The sequence below is a fragment of the Vidua macroura genome, chromosome 3 (genome assembly GCF_024509145.1).
Source record: "Vidua macroura isolate BioBank_ID:100142 chromosome 3, ASM2450914v1, whole genome shotgun sequence".
NCBI classification, from domain to species: Eukaryota; Metazoa; Chordata; class Aves; order Passeriformes; family Viduidae; genus Vidua; species Vidua macroura.
The window spans coordinates 39,383,637-39,404,359 of record NC_071573.1 but is presented as its reverse complement, the minus strand read 5'-3'; the positions used below and the strand labels follow the sequence as shown (position 1 = coordinate 39,404,359).

The 20,723-nt window shown below is 48.9% G+C and overlaps 1 protein-coding gene across 2 annotated transcripts in view; it reads left to right on the top strand.

Moving 5' to 3' along the window:
- Positions 1 to 20,723, top strand: part of KIZ (kizuna centrosomal protein) — a 29,071-nt gene continuing 8,348 nt past the window's right edge. The window contains exons 1-11 of one of the 2 annotated variants that reach the window (XM_053973600.1): positions 1 to 202; positions 2,005 to 2,067; positions 3,392 to 3,539; positions 5,451 to 5,543; positions 8,909 to 9,224; positions 9,967 to 10,183; positions 13,571 to 13,705; positions 14,221 to 14,385; positions 15,527 to 15,662; positions 16,380 to 16,524; positions 20,538 to 20,637. In XM_053973600.1, coding sequence (XP_053829575.1) covers positions 2,039 to 2,067; positions 3,392 to 3,539; positions 5,451 to 5,543; positions 8,909 to 9,224; positions 9,967 to 10,183; positions 13,571 to 13,705; positions 14,221 to 14,385; positions 15,527 to 15,662; positions 16,380 to 16,524; positions 20,538 to 20,637 — 1,484 coding nt within the window. In that variant the 5' untranslated portion in view covers positions 1 to 202; positions 2,005 to 2,038. The remainder of the gene's footprint in view (positions 203 to 2,004; positions 2,068 to 3,391; positions 3,540 to 5,450; positions 5,544 to 8,908; positions 9,225 to 9,966; positions 10,184 to 13,570; positions 13,706 to 14,220; positions 14,386 to 15,526; positions 15,663 to 16,379; positions 16,525 to 20,537; positions 20,638 to 20,723) is intronic. The other variant, XM_053973601.1, reaches the window with a different exon arrangement.

Sequence of the window (20,723 nt, the reverse complement as noted above, 5' to 3'; positions counted from 1 at the left end):
CGGGGTTCCGCGCGGGGCACGGCGGGAGCCGCACGTGGGCACCGGCGGAAACCGCGCGGGGCCAGCGGGATCGGGAACGGCACCGGGATCGGGGCCATTGGGATCGCCCCCGGGATCGGACCCACTGGGTCCGCCCCCGGGCGCCGGCGCCTCCGGAATTGGCACCCCTGCGACCGCCAGCCCCGCAGCCGCCCCGCGCCAGGTGAGCCGGGTGCCCCCACGGGGTGATTTGGGTTCGGTTCCCACCCCGGGGAGGCGGATGCTTTCCCCCTCCTTGTTCATCTCCTTCTTCTTCTTCCCTTCGATATCTCAGTTCTGGAGGTGCTGGGAAGTCAGTTACCAAAGATTCAGCTCCTGATCGCTGGGCCGGGACGTGTAACTAGACTTTTAATTACCTCTCAGACTCTCCTGGCCGGGGTTTATTTCCTGATGCTGGTCCCTTGTCCAGCCTGCCCATGGCAGTGCCCGCGTGCCCGGGGCACTGCAGCCTCGGGGGGGTTTGTTTCGCTGTGCCTGCCCCAGGAGATCTTCTCTGGCTATCCCTGCCTGCCTGAGTGGCTGCTGTAGGCTGGCTAGTGGGGTGCTGAAAAACCTCGCTGGTGGGGAGGGAATGAGCCTTCGGGAGCTGAGGAACGCAGTGTGATCCCTGCGGGATGGGGGAGTGGGAAATGGGATCAGAGGCAACGGCTGTTCACATCCATCCGCTTCTTCATCCCTTAGGATATTGGTCTTCTCCACTGAGGCAGAAAAATTACTTGTAGAAGTGTAAAAACAAGATCTTGAAATCTGCGTTTGCTTGGTTGTCTGTCACGTAACAGGAAATTGAAGGGATGAGATCCCAGGTGGAGCGTGGCTGTTAAATTGTGCACATGACACGCAACCCTAATCCTGCTCCAGGCGCTGGCAGGATCATGTGGCTAAAACGGATGCCTTGATCTCCCAGGCAGAGCAGCAGGAAGGGTTTTTCCTCTCTCCCTTCTCTGCAGGGAGACTGCGAGGAGGTGTCTGTGTGTTTAGGGAGAGCCCAAATCCATGAAAAACTGTGCCAAGACATGTTGGGATGTGTGATGTCCCCTTCGCTGCCACACCTTGCTGCCTGATAACAACCTGATGCTGTTCCTGAAGAGGCACTTGGCTTTGCTTGTGTCAAGGTTTGCAGTGAGAATCTGCTGGAAACCTCTCTTGGTTATTTTCAGTTTTTCTCTCAAGGCATGGTTGTGCATTCTCAGGTGCAATTTGGAACTATTCAATAATGGCAGCTTTACTCTGGTCCCAAAACTGCCTTCCCTGTGGGATGGCTTTAGGTGAGGCATGAATGGCTTTGTGGTTCAGCATGTGTCTGTCCCATGCCTGGTGTCCTGGCACTGCTCCAGGCAGTTCCGATGGCTCCACAGGCTCTCAGAACCACCAGGATTCCTGGTGGACACTTGTTCCTGCAGCAGTGTTGCAAGTGGGGCTCACCTGCCTCTAGATGGACATGGCTTGGATGCCAGGAGGGAAATGCGAGCTTGGTCTCAAGTTCTTTTCCTAAAAAAAATACTTGGCTGGCATGTGGGGTCTGTGAGCTGGGAGGGGTTTTGGAAGTGTATTCTAATCCATCCCTGTGGCTGTCCTGAGAACATCTCCAGCCAAGCATTTCTTGCATGGAAGGGCATCTGCTGTGGGATTGTGGGGCAAGAAGGGGAGGGATGGGCTTGGGAACTGCACATCATGGGGTTCAGAGGCCTTCTTGGGTCGTCTGGGGTCTCTGGCTGTTTTGGTGGGTCCCATGTGGATGTTCAGGCATCTCTTCCCTTGCCAGCAACCCTGTTCCAGTGAGGAACAGAGAGAGGGGTGAAAGTTTGGAGTTGTTCAGAGCTGGGCTGGCAGATAAGTCTGTAACTCCCAGCAAATCTGACCTCTCTGCTCAACAAGGGCTGTGCTCTGCAAAACCCCTTAGTTCTGGCATTTGGAGACCTCAGATGGTAAAATACTTGTATCTCCCTGTATGTTGTTTTCTTCCAGTGAAGCCAGAAGGCTGGAATTAGGAAGGCAGTGAATGGAATACACAATGGCTGATCCACACCTGTAAGCCTGTTTAAAAGCTTCTTAGGGGCTATTCTATTTTAGTTACAAAGGTTTAGTTATCTTGGAATGCCTTTAGAATGTTGTCTCAAAGGTTTTTCAGTAATAATACATTTATATTTATATTCATGTTAAGTGTAATGCAAAATTCATGTCTTCAAGTTATTGATGAAATAGCTGCAGCAGTAGCATAAATACCTCATTCTGTGGATACTAAAATCTTGGGAATAACCAATATGCAGGTTGGCTTTATCCTATTTTTACAAAAATCACCACAGCTTAGTCCATGCTGGAGAATTCCAGGGTCTTAGAAAGTTGAAAGCCTTAAGAAGCCCGAGGGGATATTCCAGGTTCTGGTCCTGCTCTTTCGATTCTTTCTGCAGCGTCTATTTAATGTAAACTGCATGGACAGTCTGTACAAAAAAAACCCCAACAAACCCAAACCCTAAACAGCAAACCAAAGCAAAAAGAAAAAAAATCTAGAAGTGCCAACAACCAGACAGAAATGAGAAGTGTCATCCAGTGTTCCATTACTTTCCTCAAAGGTGTTCTGTAAAGCTCCAGGGACTGAGTGCTGAGTGCTGTGGGAGCCCCTCTTCTGAAAGGGGCAGAAAATGCATATACAAGTTAAAGAAAAAATATCTGGACAGGTGGGGCTGCATCACATGTACTTTGTTTCCTGGTTTTATTTAATTTGGTTTGGTTTAATCTAGCAGGTTTAGAGCTGCAGTTTCTCTGAACATCTCAGGGGCTTTGGGTTGCAGTTTCCGTCGTGGCTGAAGTGGAGCTGTGAGACAGGGGCATCTTTGGGTGCCCATTTCCCTATGTTGGCATTAATGCCATGTGGCTGCCCTGGAGGCACATCAGGAAAGAGATCTGACTGGAAGGGAATCTGGTTTGTAGGTGGGAGAGAACTGGGTTAGTTGGATTTCCAGTGCCCCTCTTGGTGGCACCATGGATTTAGGCAGCTGTGAAACCTCAGCTTCACTGTTCCTGCTTGGGTGACTTTCAGAACACATTCCTCTGCTAGTTTTCATTTTGATTTCATGGGATAGGAGTGACTAGCACATAATTAATTTAAAACACAATTATAGGAGATTTTTAATGTGTTTACCCTTTGGAACACCAAAGCCCCCATGTACATCAGCACATAACTGGCACTTATGTATTTATATAAATGTAGGTGTGTGGAAGAATGAGTCTTCTCCTTTTTCGTGTCTGGGGCACCTCCCCCTCAGTGTTGGTGTGTGTGTCTGAGGCAGAGTGATTGTGATGGATGCTTTTGGTTTATTTTCGCACCTTTAAGTGCCTATTCTTTGCCCTGCAGAGTGAGGCAGAGGCTCCAGAGGCGCCTGGAAGCTGTGTCAGCGCGGCAGCAGCTAGCCCTGCAACGGAACCAGGCCCTGTGCCAGGAATTCCTGCAGCTGGAGGCTCACATGGAAGCCACAGGCTGGGAGAGCATCCGAAAGATGGAAGTAACTTCCTATAAGACTTGGTCTTGTGTGTTTGCTGTTGTTATGCAGGAGTCTCCTGGTATGTCCTAGAGCTAGAAGCAAACTGGATCGGGGTCTGTATTTCAGCTTGTAGGATAGACAGGTCTGAAGTACCCCAGATTCAACAGATGCTGTAAGAAAAAGCCAAGCACTGAGGTTTCTTGAATCACATTATTATTATTATGTTGTTGTTGTTGTTCCCTAAGGTACAGTTTGGGATGTTGCAAAGTGATGATTCCAGATTTTTAAAAATGAAATTGTAACGTGTGCTGATATGCCTCTGATGCATGGAGCCAGGTTTTTGAGGAGCACAGTCTGAGAGGGAAATGAGTTCATTCCTGCTTTCTAAGAGCAGTGGCACTCCTCAGAAACACTTGGCTGTGTTTATTCTCACACTGCAGTAGCCCAGGTAGCGCCTGTCAGATCTGGTGATGTTCCCAGAACATTTCCTGTCTGCAGTGCAGTAGCCCAGAATTCAGAGCCTGTCCCTGGGGTGTGTGATTCCCTGCCTCTGATTTTTACTTGTTACTTGAAGCAGAGCAGGAGGGGGGCTGTGCTGCAGTGCCAGCTTTCCCCTGCTGTTGAAGGGGTTTTTCCTCCTCAGCAGCCCTGGTGCACACCAGTCTGCCCAGTGTTAGGGCTGGTGGTTCTGACACCTGCTGCAAGTCCCAGTGCCACAGGTTGAGCTGCATGTGGGGTTTTTGTTCAGTCCTTCCATTTTGGTGTTCCTGTGCCATCCATTTTATCTTTGCAAGTTACAGTTACTTTTTGGAGCTGCTGAACAAATGACATCTCCTCCGTGTTAGTTATGGAAAGCAGGAGAGTTATGGAGTATGCAATCATTTAATCTATCATGGGAGTACGCAGAAAGAAATTATTGCTGTTTTCTCTCCTTTTTTTCCATAGAGAATGCCCTTTAGGAGTGCTTTATCACAACTCTGTGCACATTTATTACGTGGCTGTAGCTCACAAAATTCCTTTTGTTTCTGAAAGATGCATTTTTGCTCCCTGTGTTTGGTCAGTAATTTTTAGGAGTATAAATAAATTCACTTCAGCTTTCAGCAAAATCCAGGAGCTACATCTGAGTTTCTTTTGAGCATCTCGACTCCTCACATGGTGAGGTTTTGTTCCCTAAAATTCCACGTTCGCAGTTTCCCGAGCAGTTCCTACCTGGGAGCCGAGCGCGCCGCTGGCGCGAAGGGCAGAGGCGGGCAAGTTAATTGTGTGAAGGATTCATTCCCACGCCCGTTCCCCAATGCAGCACGGGTCCTACAGCGCTTTCAGCCCCGGTGTGCTGCTGCTGCTGGGGGCTGCAGTTAGGAGCACGCAGGATTAATTGCAGGTGCTGCCTGCATGATGCCCAGCTCCGCTCCCAGCGCTGCTCCTATAAGCCCCGGAGTGTGGCAAGCCGCGTTTGGAGTCTTCCCTGCCGGGCTGCTCTCTGGAATGTCTGCCAGGGATTGTTCCTCACAACAGCCCAGCCAGTCGTAAGATGGGGCGTGAAAAACACATTGTGGAACTCGTTTCATCCCAAAGGGGCCAAGTCATTGTCTGGAGGCAGCAGCAATACTTCGGTGCTACAGGTGCTGGTTGGGATGCAATAAATATAATAAATATGAGTCAACAAGTTATTGCTGTTCTGTGGGATTCTAAATGATGGGGATGAATAAATGTGTATGAAAGCCCTGCAGCAGACTGTGTGCAGGCCACGCTGCTTGGGCAGGGGAGCAGAAAAATGAGGAGCAAATGAGATCCCTGCTTTTAAATATAGTCAGAGTTAAAAAGGCTGTGGGGGCTTTACATTTAAAGGTGCACTTTTTGCAAAATGGTGTCTCTTGAGTTGGGGAGGTGGCTCGGCCTCCAGTTTTGCGTGACGGATTTGTTCTCTTTTAGGAACGGTATGGTAGGGAAATTAAAAACCTGTTATCCCTTCAAGAGGGCAGCTTGTCAGCAGGAGGTGACAAGGAGGAAGGACCCAGCGAGCAGGTAATGGGGAGGAAATGGGCCTTATTCCAACGCTGTGGTCTCCTCGGAGCTGCACAGCCTTTCCATGCTGGCATATGCAGTGTGAAATTGTGTGTAGCACCTGAGAGAAGGAGAACCACCTGGGTAAAAAGTGCAATAGTTCCATCCAGAGAGCCAGAATTAAAAAAAAACTGACTGTGCACGTCTTCTTGTTGGCTTTTATAATTCCTGTGCTGGATGGTGCGGAGATGGTCGTGACCGAGGAGGAAATGTTCCTAATGAGGGATATTTGCAGAGCTGCAGCCGAGGAGCCATGTGCTGTGTTTATAATTTTGTGTGTTTTGACCTTTCCTCAGAAGGAGATTGCATATCTAAGGAACAGACAAAAATACTGACAAGGAATACTTAAATATCTTCTGCCATGTATCTGCAGTAATGCAGGCTCCTAATCCCTCCTCCTATCTCCATATAAATGATACAGTTCAAGACCAGAGCTGTTTTCTCCACTAAAAGCAGCAAAGCTCTTTTAGATGAAATGTCTAAAAACATCTTGTAATAACTTGGAGCATGCTGGCAAGAGTAGTCACTTGTGACTGTGTGTGGAAGCCCCTCAGCCAGGCGGCGCCAGAATAGGCAGGACGGGAGCATCACTCCATTATTCCAAGGAGCCGGCAGCATGCGCATCCCTTAGGCTACAGCATTCATTAAGGAAAGCTTACTGGGCTGAAAGCTGGGAACAGATGATAACGGGATATGATTTTCATATTTAATGCATTCCTTGGAAGAGTGTGTGTGCTGCAGATTGATAGAAGAATCAACTGCTACTTTACTAAAAGACTTTCTAGTTTGCCCTATAGCTACCGATGGAATCATTCAGCCAAGAAATTAACTTTTTCCTCTTTTACCTGCTTTATGTATCTGCTAAGCAGGCTGCTGGCTGCCAGGGAATGTTATTATGCAGTTAAATGTTTGGTATTTAAGACTCTTATCAGAAAAGAAACAGAGGCCACACTATTTTGTTTTTATAGTAGGAGGAAGGTTTTTGGTTTCCTTTCTTCAGTGTATTAGCAGTTGTTAATCTGAGTTTATAGGAAGTTTTCCCCATAGATTAAAAAGTTAAAAACCTTGAATTTGGAGCATTCTTTCAACTGTAATACACAAAGCAGTGAAGCCTAGCAGCCTTGACCTATATAGGCCGGCCTGTGGCAGGGTGCAAATTGTGGTTTGAATTGGGAGGTGTAGTGGGGAAAGGTGAATTTCTTTTGGAATGTGAGCTGTCCAATTAGGGCAGGCAGTATGGGAGATGGGATTTCCAGCTGATGGAGAAGTTGTCATGTGTACTAGAGCATCAAAGGCTCGTGCTGTGACTTGAGGGTTGAAAAACTGTGGGCAGGTTTTGGGCACTATGACAGTGTGATGTATACCCATAAATGTCAATTTGTATATAATAATGGAGTGGATTGTGGATTCCTTTATCCTCTGTCCTCTTCCTCCTCATCTCCCTCCTAAAAAACAGAGGTAACCTCAGCTGCATTGTGCATTTTCGCCATGAACCTGGAGTATGTTTCAGCTCTTAATTCTGGTGGGTTTTTTTTTTTTTTTCCACTTCAAATGTGCTGGTTATTTTGTCCAAAACACAGGAGTTTGTTCTCAGTGATGTGGCACCAAGTCAGTCACAGAGTGTGCAGCCAGCACATGGGATGTCCAGGATACAGCTTGTGGAACTGGTTTTATTTCCCAGCACTGGGATTGGGATGGCTTCCTTTAGGCTGGTTGGTGTGATGTCTCCCTCAGTGACGTCTTGGGGGGGTCATCTCTGGGCCTTGGGGACCCAGGAGGACAATCCCAGAACCAGCCTTCTACTGATGGGCGGTATCCCAGTGCTGAAACACTTTCAGGAATGTCTGGCACGTTCCTGAGCCATGGGAAATGTGCCCTTTTGGGCTCCCAGTGTCAAGGGGAGTCCTTAAGTTCAGAAGTCCCACACTGAAGAGCTCTTTCCTGGCTGGCAGAGCTGTACAGCCCAGGCTCCTGGATCCTCTGTGCTGGGAAGTCAGCTTGGAAGCTCTTCCTTGGAGCCTTCAGAAGATTTTGGACTTGGGCATGCTGGAACCTCCCAGGAACACCTGTGGGTGGCAGAGTCCCTTCCCAGGGAAAGGGATCAATAGGAATGTGTGTTGTGCCTGTGCCTATTTGAAATCCATTTGTTTTGGAACACTGCATCCAGGGGCTGCCAAAGCCATGCAGGACTGGCAGGAGGCATTTGAAAGCACCAAATCCCATGCCCGAGAAATATTAGGAGGAACCTGAGAGCAGTGGTGATGGAATAAGCTGTGAACTTAATCTGAGTTGCAAACCTTTACTACTGCTTAAAATGACTTCATGGCTTTTTGTTCTGCTCCTTGTTACATGGAACTTGAGCTTTTTTAAGGAACCTTAGTCACAGAGCAGACAAGATGCCTTTGTTTCCTTTCAGCTGGGCTCGGCAGCTGACTTGGTGTGGGAGGAAGACATCAGGTAGTGAAAGAAAGGGGAGAGGTGTGGAGATGACTGTAAATTGCGCTGCTGGAATTTGGGGCTGGAGAGGAAGCCCTGCTCAGTGTGAGCAGTGACATTATGATGGCTAATTTTGGCTTTGCATAAACTGGCCATGACCCTACAGCAGTCGTGGTGACAGCAGCCACTCCTCCTAAATTGTCCTGATTGAGTAGGTTTGCAAAGGAAAAGAGGCAAGTGTTAAAACAAAGGGATTTAGCAGCAGAGTGGCTGTATCCTGGTGCTGGTTTTGTACAAGTTCAGCAGTCCTTGGATGAAAGTGACATTCGAAATGTTTCTACTCTGAGTCCCATGTCACCTGGTGGGAAAGGCCACGTCACTGCCATGGGAAGAGCAAGAGGGAGACAGTGAAACTGAGTTTTGCCTTGTTCCATGGTGTGAGGGAAGCTGGATCTGCTAAGTGATTCACACATGGAACATGATGGTCACTCTGGGCCTTGTGGGCAACTCTAAATGTGGTGCTTTGGTCCAGGGTCTTCAAACCTGTGTAGGATCCTAATCCCAAAGATTTGACTTTTTGTAAAATCCAGTCACCATTTAGATGGCTTTGAGTCCTTGGTGTGTGTGGGTCCCTTTTGGCTGGGCTGGGGGTATGGGCAGCTTCTACCACTGGATGTTTTGGCTCATGGAGCTTTAATGTAGGCCTGGGCCCTCATTTCACACTCTGATGCGCAGACTGCGTGCCAGGGGTTGTGTAATATTAATGCCACAGCAAAGTCTTGAATTCTGTGACACTTTTCTTTTCAGAGCCCGGCATGCCACCCTCAAGAAGCTCTGTGTGCCACACACAGTTTTTGTCTCCTTCAGCCATGTCCCACTGTGTGTTTCAGGTGCTGCAGGCCGGAGGACAGGTGGAAATTGGCACCGATACAGCTGTGCCAGGAGGACTGGGCTATCCAGCAGCTGCCTTGCTGGGCTGCCCCACATCAGCTGCCTTGGCCACAGGAGGTTTGGGCTCGCAGCAGGAGCCCCCTCTGCGCTCCCCATCCCCTGATGGGCTCAGTCCTGAGACCGGCAACGCTGCTGGAGAGAGTGAGGAGGGAGCAGCAGGACACAGGGACCTGGCTGCCAGTGAAGAAGGCTCTGAGCAGCTCACCTCAGCGTTTGGTGCCAAAGCAGTCCCCCCGAGGCCAGGAAGTGTTCCAGGTATGGCAGTGGTATGTGTCCCTGTCTGCCTCCACCCCAGCCAGAGACTGTCCACAGCTGCTGTTCCTCCTGCACCTCTGGTACTGGGCTTGGAGCGTAGTGGCTCTTACTCCTTTTTTCTCTCTTTGTTCCTTTCTTCCTTTTGACTCTGTTTCCTCCCAGGCTGCTCAACGGGACAGGGAAGGACGCGCTGGGGGCGGATCCTGGTCAGGGGCACTGTGAGGGAAGATTTCCTCATTGCTGTGTCCACAGAGGCCCTGGCGTAGTCTGAGCCTCTCTGAAGAGGTTTAATGTGAACCTGCTTCACCAGAGAAGTAACTTCTGGATCAGGTTGATTCCCTTCTCCCTCAGAGCTGGTGCACAATAGCTGATTGATTCCCCCAGAACTGATTTGGTCAGGGAGCTGGTCTCTGTGCCAAGGTGGTTTTTGAGAAGTGCCAGGTTTGTTCCCAAACCCCAAAGGCTCCAGCCTCTCTGGGCTCCCCCTTGTGAGAAGAGCGTGGAAGGACAGGGGCCGAGGGCAGGAAAGCCCACAGATAAGAGGAGCGGATAGATTGGATGGATGGATGGATGGATGGATGGATGGATGGATACTCTCTCACGCGGGGTGAACAATGTGGTTAAGCTTGGTTTCAGGTTTCAGTCCCTACACTGTGAGCTACTCCATGGTCCTGCTAATGTTTTGAGAAGAATAATTACAGTTTTTATATATTTGATTTATTATTGTTTATTGTTATTACAGGGGCAAAGCCTAGCATGAGCAGCTGGTGGGCTTGCAGGGAGGGGAGCAGAGCCAAGCTCCCAGTCCCTGCTGGTGCTGAGGAGGAGGCAAGACCAAAAGTTCCCAGCATGCGGCAGGAGCGGGGCAGGGATACCCAGGCTCCAGAGTGCTCCCTGCTGCCCCCACCAAACCCTTCTGCAGCCCAGGAGAAGCCCTTGGACAGCTCAGCACCACGCAGGTACCACCTCCCTGTTTCCTGGATCAGCTGGGCTGGTCAGGGCACCGAAGCTTATACCAAGTTCTCCCCTGTCCTTTAGTACATTGTACCTGTGCTGGGCATTCAGGGGCTTCGGTCTCCTTGCTGGGGTCAGAACTGGCAAGTGAAGGATTTGTTACTAAAATGCAGATTATGTTCTTTAAATATACAGAAATCTTATTTCAGTCACTCTACTTGGTAAAACTTCCACTGGCTGACCTGTTTGAACATTTTGTTTGGAAATAGAGTAAGAGAGGATGAGAACAGTGTGCTGTAGACACAAGGCCTGTCCTCTGCTGCAGGATTTTGTGGCCAACAAATGCAGCGCAAGAGCATCAGGCTAGATGCATCTGGGCAGGATTTTCAGCCCCGCAACACCCTCATGAGACAGGGAAGTGCATCCCTGCAGAGGGGGGCAGTGCCCATGGCGAGATGGTCCCCGGAGCTGGCCCAGGTCATCCGGAAGGGCTGGCTCAGGTCACCTGGGAGGGCTGGCAAGTCTGTTGTGGGACGTTGTGCAAAGGAAACAGCGCTTTTACCCCTGGAGAACAAGTGCTCCTGCAGAAGGAGTTCTCTTCTGCCAGTTGGTTGGGTTTTCCCGTCTTGGTTGTTTGCAGTGTTTAAATCTGTCAATGTCTGTTCCTGGGCATGTTGTGGTGGTGCTGATGTCAGTGCTGGTTTGGGTGTTGACACCTGAGCAGAAACTGGGGGCCATGGGCAGAAGCTTCCATAACTTTATCCTTTTCTATTTGCATTGGGCTGTTGCTCACTATGGAAACATCATCTGATTTACATGTAAAAAGCTTTCCCCCTGTCCTCCCTTTGTATCCCACCTGTTAATCACAGCAGAGCAGGCAAGAGCACCGAGTGCCTGTCTCTGTGAGAGGAGTCAGAGCCAGCTGGAGCGCCAGCAGTTTAACCTTGTGTTCCCTTCCCGGTGAAGCCTTGCTGTGCAGTGCCTGATGAGACGCAGAGCAGCTCTTGAGGCCCAGCGAAATTATACACAAGGTTTGAGCACCTGCATTGTCCCTGGCGCACGGCTGGAACTGCGGCACAGAGCTCTCCTCCCGTTGTGCCAAGCTGAATGCCTCTGCTTCTCAAGGCCATGGAAGTGGGATCACCACTGCTTGCTGGTGCTGCAGAAAAGATACAGGTTTTAATTTGCTTTACCTGAAAATGAAAAGGCAGATCCACCAGCAGGAGTGGAGGAGCAGCCGTTCCCTTGTTGTACTCATAGCCAGGTGGGCTTTCCAAGGCACCTGGAATGCAGCATGCACATTTGAGCCTTGCAAAATTAAGTGGTCAAAAATCTTGTGGAAAAGCTTGCAAGTGATTAGTACATGAATTTCAATTGTATGTGTTACACAAAGTATGGGAATGCAGCTTCCTCTGCTCTGTCACAACACGGATTCACAACATGCGATGTCCTTCCAATCCCTGTGGTTTTGTCTTGCAAAATTCCTGTGCTGGCTGAAGAAATGTGCTAAAATTCGCCAAATTCTGTGTATTTGTTGCCTTAAGTTGAAATATCTGTAAGTTGGACTCTCCCACTGCAGCAGTGTCACTGTGGCATCAAAAGGAAGCATTGTTCATACACTTCTGGTGAATTACCTGTAATGAGTACAAGGGATGATGTTGAAAGGAGCAGAGACCATGGCTGACTCCAGAGGCAAAACCAGTCCTTGTTGTATGCCTGGAAATCACAAGTTTTTATCTTTGGAGCAAATGCCTCTCCTGCCTTACTGCAGAGATGCCAGCCTCTGTTTTTTAAGGAGTTTTGGGGTTTTTTCCACAGCAGTGAAGTGTTTGCAGCCAAGGAAGGGAGATGTTGTTGGGAAAGGTGATTGAGCAGAAGGTTTTAATCTTGTTGCAGGTCACAGTAGGCTGCTGCAGCTTTTCTGCCTCAGTTATCAGAACTGGTGATTGTTGGGCAGTAACATCAGTGTTCTGCCGTCAGTGTTCCGACAGTGTTCAGAGGCGCTCTCCTGCCTTCTCACACCCAGCCCCACGGGAAGAGCCTGGGATGGTTTCCTATCAGCAGCCCACCGGCACCATGGGGGCTCATGAAGGCTCCTGGTGTCCCCTCCCATGGAGCTGCTGATCCAAGGGGAAAGGCTCTGTGTCCTCTTACCATTCCCTGCAGCATCCAGCCCTTTCTTTGAGGGCTTAAACCCGGGGGGTGGGGGAAGAGGGTCTCTGCGAATTAGTGTGGAGAAAGATGATGACTATTTTAAGGCCTAAGCTGAGGGAGTGGAAAAAGGCAGAGCTAATGCCTGTGCTGCTTCAGCTGCATTGAGGAGGACTTAGCACAGATGGATTGTGCATTACAAAATGTAACACATAATTCAAGCTGTCAGCTTAATCAGACTGTTTCCAGGAAGCAACCTGTAAAAGAGAAGGACCTCTTGTTTGCTGACCTCTGATCCGTAGCCTGCTGCAGATTGTCATACATTTTGTTTTTCTTTATGTTGGTGTCCCTTCCTTCCCCTTCCCTTTTTATTATTGTATCCTCTCGAGTGGCACCCTGGAAGGACCACCCAGCGGGAGGAAAACAATGGGAAACAAGCCCGCCGCTGGAATACAGGGTTTGTAAGGCTGGGGGAAAAGAGAAAGCACTGTTTAACTGCCTATGTGATCTCCCGGGCATTGTTTTGCTTATTAAATATCTAGGAAACTCGACTAAAGACACAGCAGCCCCCACTTAATTGTTCACTGTTGCCCAACATTTGGAGGGAAAACACAGCTTTGGGCACAGCTCAGCACGAGTGTGCAAATGCTACAAGTTTTTGTGCACAGAGCTTCTCCCTGGAGGCAGAGTAAGCCAGGGTTAACTGTGGAAATATGTCAGCTCCTGCATGTGGAGGAAAGAAAGAAAACTCTCTTTTGCCCCAGCTGCGGTGTTCATTGCTGGGGAGACCTGGGCTGGAAGCCCCACAAAGAGGCAGCCGGGGACCTGAATAGCCATTTACACTTCTGTCCCGGGATTAGCCCGCGGCATTGTTTCAGTGGTTAAGTCCTCATTTGCATCATTATAGAGGTGCAGCTTCATCAAAACCCCTCTGAGGTTCCAGGCCTGTGCCCGTACCTGTTGGTGGTCACCAGATTTGTCTCGCTTGTGGAGGTGAAGGAATTAAAGTGCTCGGCACAGGGTAATTTCCATGCAGCAGCTCAACCCGGGCTGATTTTTGGATGGTTTGTTTGCACATGTGCCTCCCCCCTTCTCCCTTCCTTCAGAGCTCGGGAACATGGTTCTTGCCGTTTGGAAAGCTGGAACGAATCTGTTTATTTTCCCAAGGGGTGCGATGGGAATGCAGTGATGAGCCTTGTCACACGTCGTCGGTCACTCCCACCTTGTCTGTCCATCCGCAGGCCCGGCGGGATGCGGGCTGAGCTCTTGGAGCTCTGCCACGCGCTGCAGCTCCTGGAGGGCCTGGTGGAGAGGATGAGTCCCCGGCACCGGGCACTGTACCAGGGCCAGCCCTCGGGGACAGCGGAGCTGCCCAGGTGAGTGAGTGCAGCCCGGGTAACAAATGGCCCATGCCAGAAAAACACAGTAAATGGAGCAAGAGAGCAAAGGGAATCCCCAGAACTCGAGTGTTGCCAAAAGCAGTTGCAGAGAGCCCTCACTGTCTCTCCTCAGCCTCTGGGCCCCTAGGTGCAGAACTGGAAATTGTTGGTAACTTTATTGACAACGATGCACAGCCTCCACAGACTGAGACTCTTGTAGGCAGTTGATGATAGGAGGATTCCTTGGGAATTAAGGAAGAGGAGCCCCAAACAGGCCTGCCCCCCAGCTTGCCACTGGAGGCGGCTCCACTCAGGGGATGTGCTCAGCTTCTGTCTCTCTGAGAGGCTGCACCTGGTATGTTCCAAGTGCTGAGTGTGACCTCCCTGACCAGTCCCACATGTGTCACAGAGCACCACAGATGTTTGTTTGTCCCTCTGGCTGTCCCCTGGCTGTCCTGTCTCCTGGGATGGGCTGTGCTCACAGGACTGGTCCCTCCTGCTTTGTGTTGCAGTGCTTATGCTGGGGCCAGTGGGCTGGCTCAGTGTGACCTTGAGGTGATGGAAGCTGTGGTGCTCCAGCAGCTCCAGGCCGTGTCCCAGTGCGCATGGAACAGGAGCCTTCCACCAGAGAACACTGGCGAGGCTGTGAGCAGAGCAGGGCACGAGGAGCACACCAGGTACAGAGGACATAGAACCCACCGGGGGTGAGGAACATCTTTGCCTCTGCCCTGGATCCATGCTGCCCCTCTGGCACTGAGGCAGCCAGGCCCGCACTGGCAAACGGAGCCGTCGGAGCATGGAGCCTTGTGGCACTCACAATGGGAGCATTCAGGAGTTCATTTATTTCCCTCCCATTCCCCAGTGGTGGCTCCTGCTCCACAGGAGCAGGCCTGGGGTCCCCCCAGCTCATCCGATCCCTAGTGTCTCCCAGTCTCTGGCAGGCAGGGAACTGCAAGAACTCCAGAGACCTCTCAGCCAGCCATTCCCAGAATCTGAAAGTAAGGACAACAAATGTAATTCTAAGAAAGAAATTACTCTGTTTGAGACAGAAGATGCACATGGCCTTTGAAAACAACAAAGTGCAGTTATTCAAAATGGGCTTTTTTTCTGTGTATATGCCACAAGGACAAGTGAGAATTACTTTTTTTCAGGTCTCTTTAACCCAAGAATGAAAACAATTTCCATTCTGTCTTGCTTAGCTTCTGTCTAGACCTCCCTCCCTGTCGCAGGCTCCGCAGTGCTCAAGTGCTGGCAGGATCGGGGCACTTGTGAGCGCTGCAGAAGGGTCTCTGCAGTACCTGCCTCTCTTGCGAGGCTGATATGCCTGCGGGCACCAACAGCTCCTTGTGTTTCCTGAATGGTTTCTTAGGGACAAACACTCTTGGAATTAATTGGAATTCACTCCTCTGAAACTTCACTGGAGCAGCAGGAAAAAAAACCAGCTTTGGCAAACAAAAGGATTGCAGGATTGAGATTTTCTACATTAAAAGACACATTAGTTGCTTTTTTTCCTTTTCCTTTTTTATTCTTTATGAGCAAAAGACAAGCCTGAGGCAGTGGGTGCTGGGCTGTGCCCCAGGGAGTAAGTGAGGCCGTGGTGCTGAGACCAGGGTTTGGATCCTAAGCCTCAGGACAGGGCCCGCATGATGATGATAATGATGACGATCACCCCTGCCCATCTTGCAGAACTCGCAAGTGGTTTCCTACATTTTCCACTTCGAACATTTTAAAAAGAAATAGTGGGAATTAAGGGCCAGATGGGTCATGGCTTTTCCCAGCACGTGTGGATGGGGTGTCTCACTGAGGTTTGTTCCTCAGGGACACAGACATCCTGTGGACTCTCCTGAGCCGCCATGGCTTGTTCCTGAAGCAGCACTGGGTTCAGCTCCCGGAGTGGGTGGCAGAGATGTTTGAGCAGCTGCTGGCTTCGGGAGATGAGGAGCAGGACCACCAGGTGGGCACTGACACCTTGGGTAAATCAGGGGCACTGGAGACTCTGCACCATTGCAGCTGCGCCCTGGTGGGATGTGGTGGTCAGGGCAAGGATGGGCAGTCTGTGGTTAACCAGCCCTGGAGTCTCAGGGAAATATATCCAGTGCTTCATCCCACAGGAAAAGGGACTTTTTAAGGTTCCCACTCTTCATGCCAGTCAGGCATTGGAACAAGCTCACTCTTTGCTCTAGTGCAAACCATCATGAGGCTTCTATCTTCGTCTTTCTCTGTGACTTTTTATCATGAATTATGTATTTTGACTTTTTAAAGCAGAGTGAGGTTTGGTGCTGAACACACAGAGCATTTTATAAATGATAGCACACTCATGGTTTTTCTAAGTTAGTGCAAAAGTTTATAGCCAACTATTTAAATAAATCAATAGAAATGGTATTCCATAGGCTGTGAGTGCCTCAGCCCCTTACTGTGCTGTTAATCAATTGATTTACTAAACAGTGAGAGAGTTCGGGCAGAACAGAGTAGATTTTACAGACTCAAGTCCTTATTTCTGTCCCAAAACCAACCCCAGAGGAACACCCTAGATGTCAGGTAGTGGAACATCTAACAGAAACACCCTGAAAGCAGATTACCCCAGGAGTGTACATTAGCCTGAATAATGTGGGTTGGAAAACTCTCGGGGGAGGATAATGGAGCTGTGGCTGTTTCTGTTTTGAATGCTCAGACTGTGCTGGAACTGAGAGAGGCCCTTCCAGGAGAGTGTGGGGATGAGCCACCTGTCCAGAGTGATGAATCCTCTCTCGGCCTGCCATCGATCCAGACCAACGATGGGGAAGGAAAGCAGGGGGAACTGGCACAGCGAGAACCAGGTAAGGGGTATTCCAGCTCTGGCTGCCACTCCAGGTTCCTGCTTTGGACATAGGGGAGTTCTGTCCAAATTCCCAGGGGACCATGCCATAGCCACTGGTAGATCAATGTACATTTATGATGGATTTGGGGGATTTTCCTCAATATCTCACTATTGTTTGTGATTCTAGCTTCCCAAACTAAGTGATGCCTCTGGTGGTGGATTTTTCTGCAGGAGAGGAAAGGCCAAGCCCTGTGGCCGCTGTAAAATGGATCAGTGAGTTCTGTGTTCATGTTTACAAAGCATCTCCCATTTAGGAACTGGGGGATGTATTTGCTGCCTCTTGTGACAAAGCCAGACCACAGAAGGAATTGCCAAAATAAAGGGGTTCATGCGGGGCCATTTACCAGCTCAGGATGTGCCAGTGTCGGGGAGAGCCCAGTTCGTTCCTTCACACAAGGAAGAAATACATTATTCCAGTGATGGCAGCTCGCTTGCTCTGCTCCTGGAGCACCCCTTCCATCTGGCAGCAGCAGGCAATTAGGCTGCCGTGCTCTTTGCACAGCAAATGCAAACAGGCTGCTCCAGGCTCCGAAATCCACGCCATTCTTATGTGCAGAGGCGACCAGACTTTGATTTAAGCTAATTTCCTGCAGTGGGTTTGGCACACGCCACCACCACCAGGCATTGCTGCAGGTTGTTTGTTTCCCAAATCAGCTTCAGCTTCAATTCCTCAGGACATTTGGTTGGTTTGTCCTTCTGTGAGCAAGCTACAGAGAAGCAGGGTAGCAAGTTCCCAGTGGGCACTGTTTTTATGAGCAGTAATGGATAGTTTAGATCAATAAACAAGAGATAACAAAAGTGGGAAATTAAAGGGAGTGGGGCTTAAAAGCAAGCAAACTGGTCTGATGGCTGCTGCTTTGAAATTGTTTCATTAGGGTGTGTTCACATCCAGAAGTCACAGGCTGGAGTGAAGATGAGAACAGGCAAGAAAGTGTGGTGGGAAAGATTCCCATTACAGGTGGAAGAGGTGGCTGCATATTAACCTTAGGCCCAGCATTCGACTGGGTTATACAATCACACCCTGATGGCTCTGTGCTGCAGGCAACTTCAGAGGGAGCAAACCCAGCTGCTCGCCTTGAGCACAGATTAAATGTCACATCACAGAGCCCGTGTTGGCAGAAACAAAGGTGGGGAGCACAGTGCCTCTTTAATTCCTTGTAATCATGTTCCACGTTTGCACCATGTGAATATCCTCTCCTCAAGCCTGTTGGGGCCTGCCGTCGGTGTTACAGGGGTCAGTCTCTGTGGTGAAGATCCAGTAATTATATGGCCAACTCTAGAGGGTGCTGGTTTGATTCTTTCCATGAGTAATTGACTGGGGATCATTAGAATAAGTGTGGAGCAGATCCCTGCCAGGCAGGAGCCGTGCCTTTGCCAGCCAGGAGCCTCCTCTCTGCCTCCCATCCCAAAGCTGCCTGATAACAGTGGCTCCCTCCAGCCAGTGCCATCACTGAGACTTCCTGACCTCTCCTGGCTCTCTCAGGGAGCAGACCTGCAACTGCTAATGCTTCCTGTGTGTAAAAATGCCAAGAAGCTCCTCAGCCAAACCCAGTAACACCAGTTCCAGCCCGTCCCTTGCAAGGGAGCTGTCTATGCTGTCCCTCTGCCTCTAAGGTGAGGCTTCTCACACCTCACTTGAAAGCCAAGCTGCTCCTTTCAGACATGATTCATCTTCAGCTTGTGATTTCTGCAGGCTTCTTATTCCCCTCCTCTCCTCTCCCTGCCAAGCAGCTGCTCATTCCCTTTTATCATCATCATTTGCTGTGGCCCTGGGGCTCTGGAGTCATTACTGAATGTCAAAATAGAAGCCATTGATAGTCAAAATAGAAGCCACATCTCTTGTATGTTGGCTTTTGGGCTCAAACAACTTGTTTTGATGGGTTTAGATGAACTCATATTTGATGGCCATCCATACATGATTGTTTTGCTGTATGACTTTTTCTGAGCTTAAGGGATACAAAATTGGGTTAATTTTTTTTTAAATTTCAGTATTTGCTGCATTTTTAAAGTTTTGGTTTGAAACACCAGAAGCCTTTTGGGGGCTTTGGGGTTTGATAGACTTCACTGTGAGAGCTGTGTGGACACACTTCCAAGCAGTGTTTAGGACGGCACTTAGGGAACGCTTCTGGAGTTTTGGTTCATTTTTCTTTTACTTCTGTTACATAAGAAGAGAACCAAAACATTAATTTGCTTGAATATCTGTAAATGTTCCAGAAGTATTTGTGTTGGTTCTTTAATGCCCTCTTTGGAGCTCATGGGAGGCCACCTGTGAATAATGGGCTTTAAAGGGATTGTACTTGGTCCACAGGCTCCTCTCTGGCTCAGAGAGGAGCTGGCTGATAACAGCAGTCTCCTGTGGTACCAGGTTATATGAGGATACAAGGGGGAGAGGTGGGGCTCATTCTCAGCTCCTCCATGGATGCTTTGTTTTTTACGGGAAGACGCAAAAGAAATTGTTCAGCTCTCAGACTATTCCTGAGGTAGGTGAATAATGTGAAATTAGGAAGGATAAAACCCATTATTTCTTGTTTTGCTGGATGACTGTTTAAGAGTCTCATTTATGAGTAGGAAATTGCTGATTTTATTGAAGGGGCAGGTTTGTTAAATCTTTAACAAAACCAGATTCTCTCTCTTAACTTGTCTTTGATTTGAGCAGGCCTTAAGGTTGTAGAGGATTTGAATAAAAATGGTGTAACTGCTCCACTCCTTGGGCTCTGCTTTACAACAGCTGGAATGTTACCCCCAGCTGCTCTCCAGGTCTAAAATCTCCTGTAGGAATAAGGAGGAAAAGCCCTGTTACAAAGAAAAAATCAGCCCTTCTTTATGTATTACATGGGAACCTGAAGGAGCACAAGCTGGATTCTGCCTTCCTTTTCAGGCCACCTTTAATGAGCCAACAATCGTGCAACCTCTTCTCCCACATGTCCTTCCGGGTGAGGTCCTCCTTTGAAGATTCCGAGGTGCCACTTGGAGTGCACCAATTGAGGCATTTAATAAGTCTCACTCAACCTTTTGCTCTGTTTGATATCATTTGATACGTTTGGGATGGAGGGCCAGCACCAGGTTGGACACTGCACTTAGGTCAGTCTGGATGATGCCATCCAGCAGCTCATGTTGGACACTTAAGTTCCTAAAAGACCTCTGAGTCTTTCTGAAGTTGTGAATTCTGGGTGGAAATTCTTCACTCATCTCTAAGCAGAGGCAGCAGCAGCTTGAGCACTGGTTTTGGGGGAGAGGCAATGCCATGAGCTGGGATACATCATGGGAAAGGGGGAATAATTTTTTTTTAAAGTCCCTTTATCTTTTTTCCCTCTCATTCTTGATTTCTCTTTCCTCCTGGGCAGGCTCTGGCACCTCTCTGCTGGAAGTGCCTGAGACCAAGCAGGACTTTTGCCACTGCAATCCAAGTGCAGAAGGGACTGGGAATGTGCATAGCCAGTTAAAAAGTGGAGAATCCAATGTGGACAGAAATACTGAATTGTCTTGGGTAGGGACATTGGTGACAGTGGGGCTTGGTTACAGTTTCAGTGCTGTAGATAAAAACATATATATAAAATATACGTATGCAAAGCAGCCTTTTAAAGTGGGATTTGTGCTTGAGCAAGATGAGCAATTGTCTGACTTTGTGAATGAATCCATTTGCCTCTTTTTTTTTTTTTTTTTTTTTTTTAAATCAATCTTTACAGAATGGAAATGAGATCCACAGAAAATGGGGAAAGGGAATAAAGGAAACTGGGGATAACAGGTTTTTAAATAGCTGGATGTTTGGCTGTTTAAGTCACAAAAATCTTAAGATATGTGTTTAATTTTTATAGGATTTATTTATTTTTGTCTAATTCAAGAGAATGGTTGAAAACACAGGTATCAAATAGCACTGACAGTAACATTCCAAAATAATCTACATTTAAGATTATTTCTTCTTAATGTAAATGGGAACTTGGAAAGTTCATAGTCCCTGTTTTTCCTGCACAGGTGGGGATCGTGGCCACGACAGTCCTGAAGGAAGCAACAGTTTGGGAACGCATTTGGAAAGCAGCTCCTTGTCGGATGGAAGTGCTCCTCCCTTCTCCAGGTAAGGCTGTAACACTGGTAATGGTTCCATGAGGGAGAAACCCCAACAGAAGAGGGCTGAAGCTCCCCTGATTTATGCTTTTACTT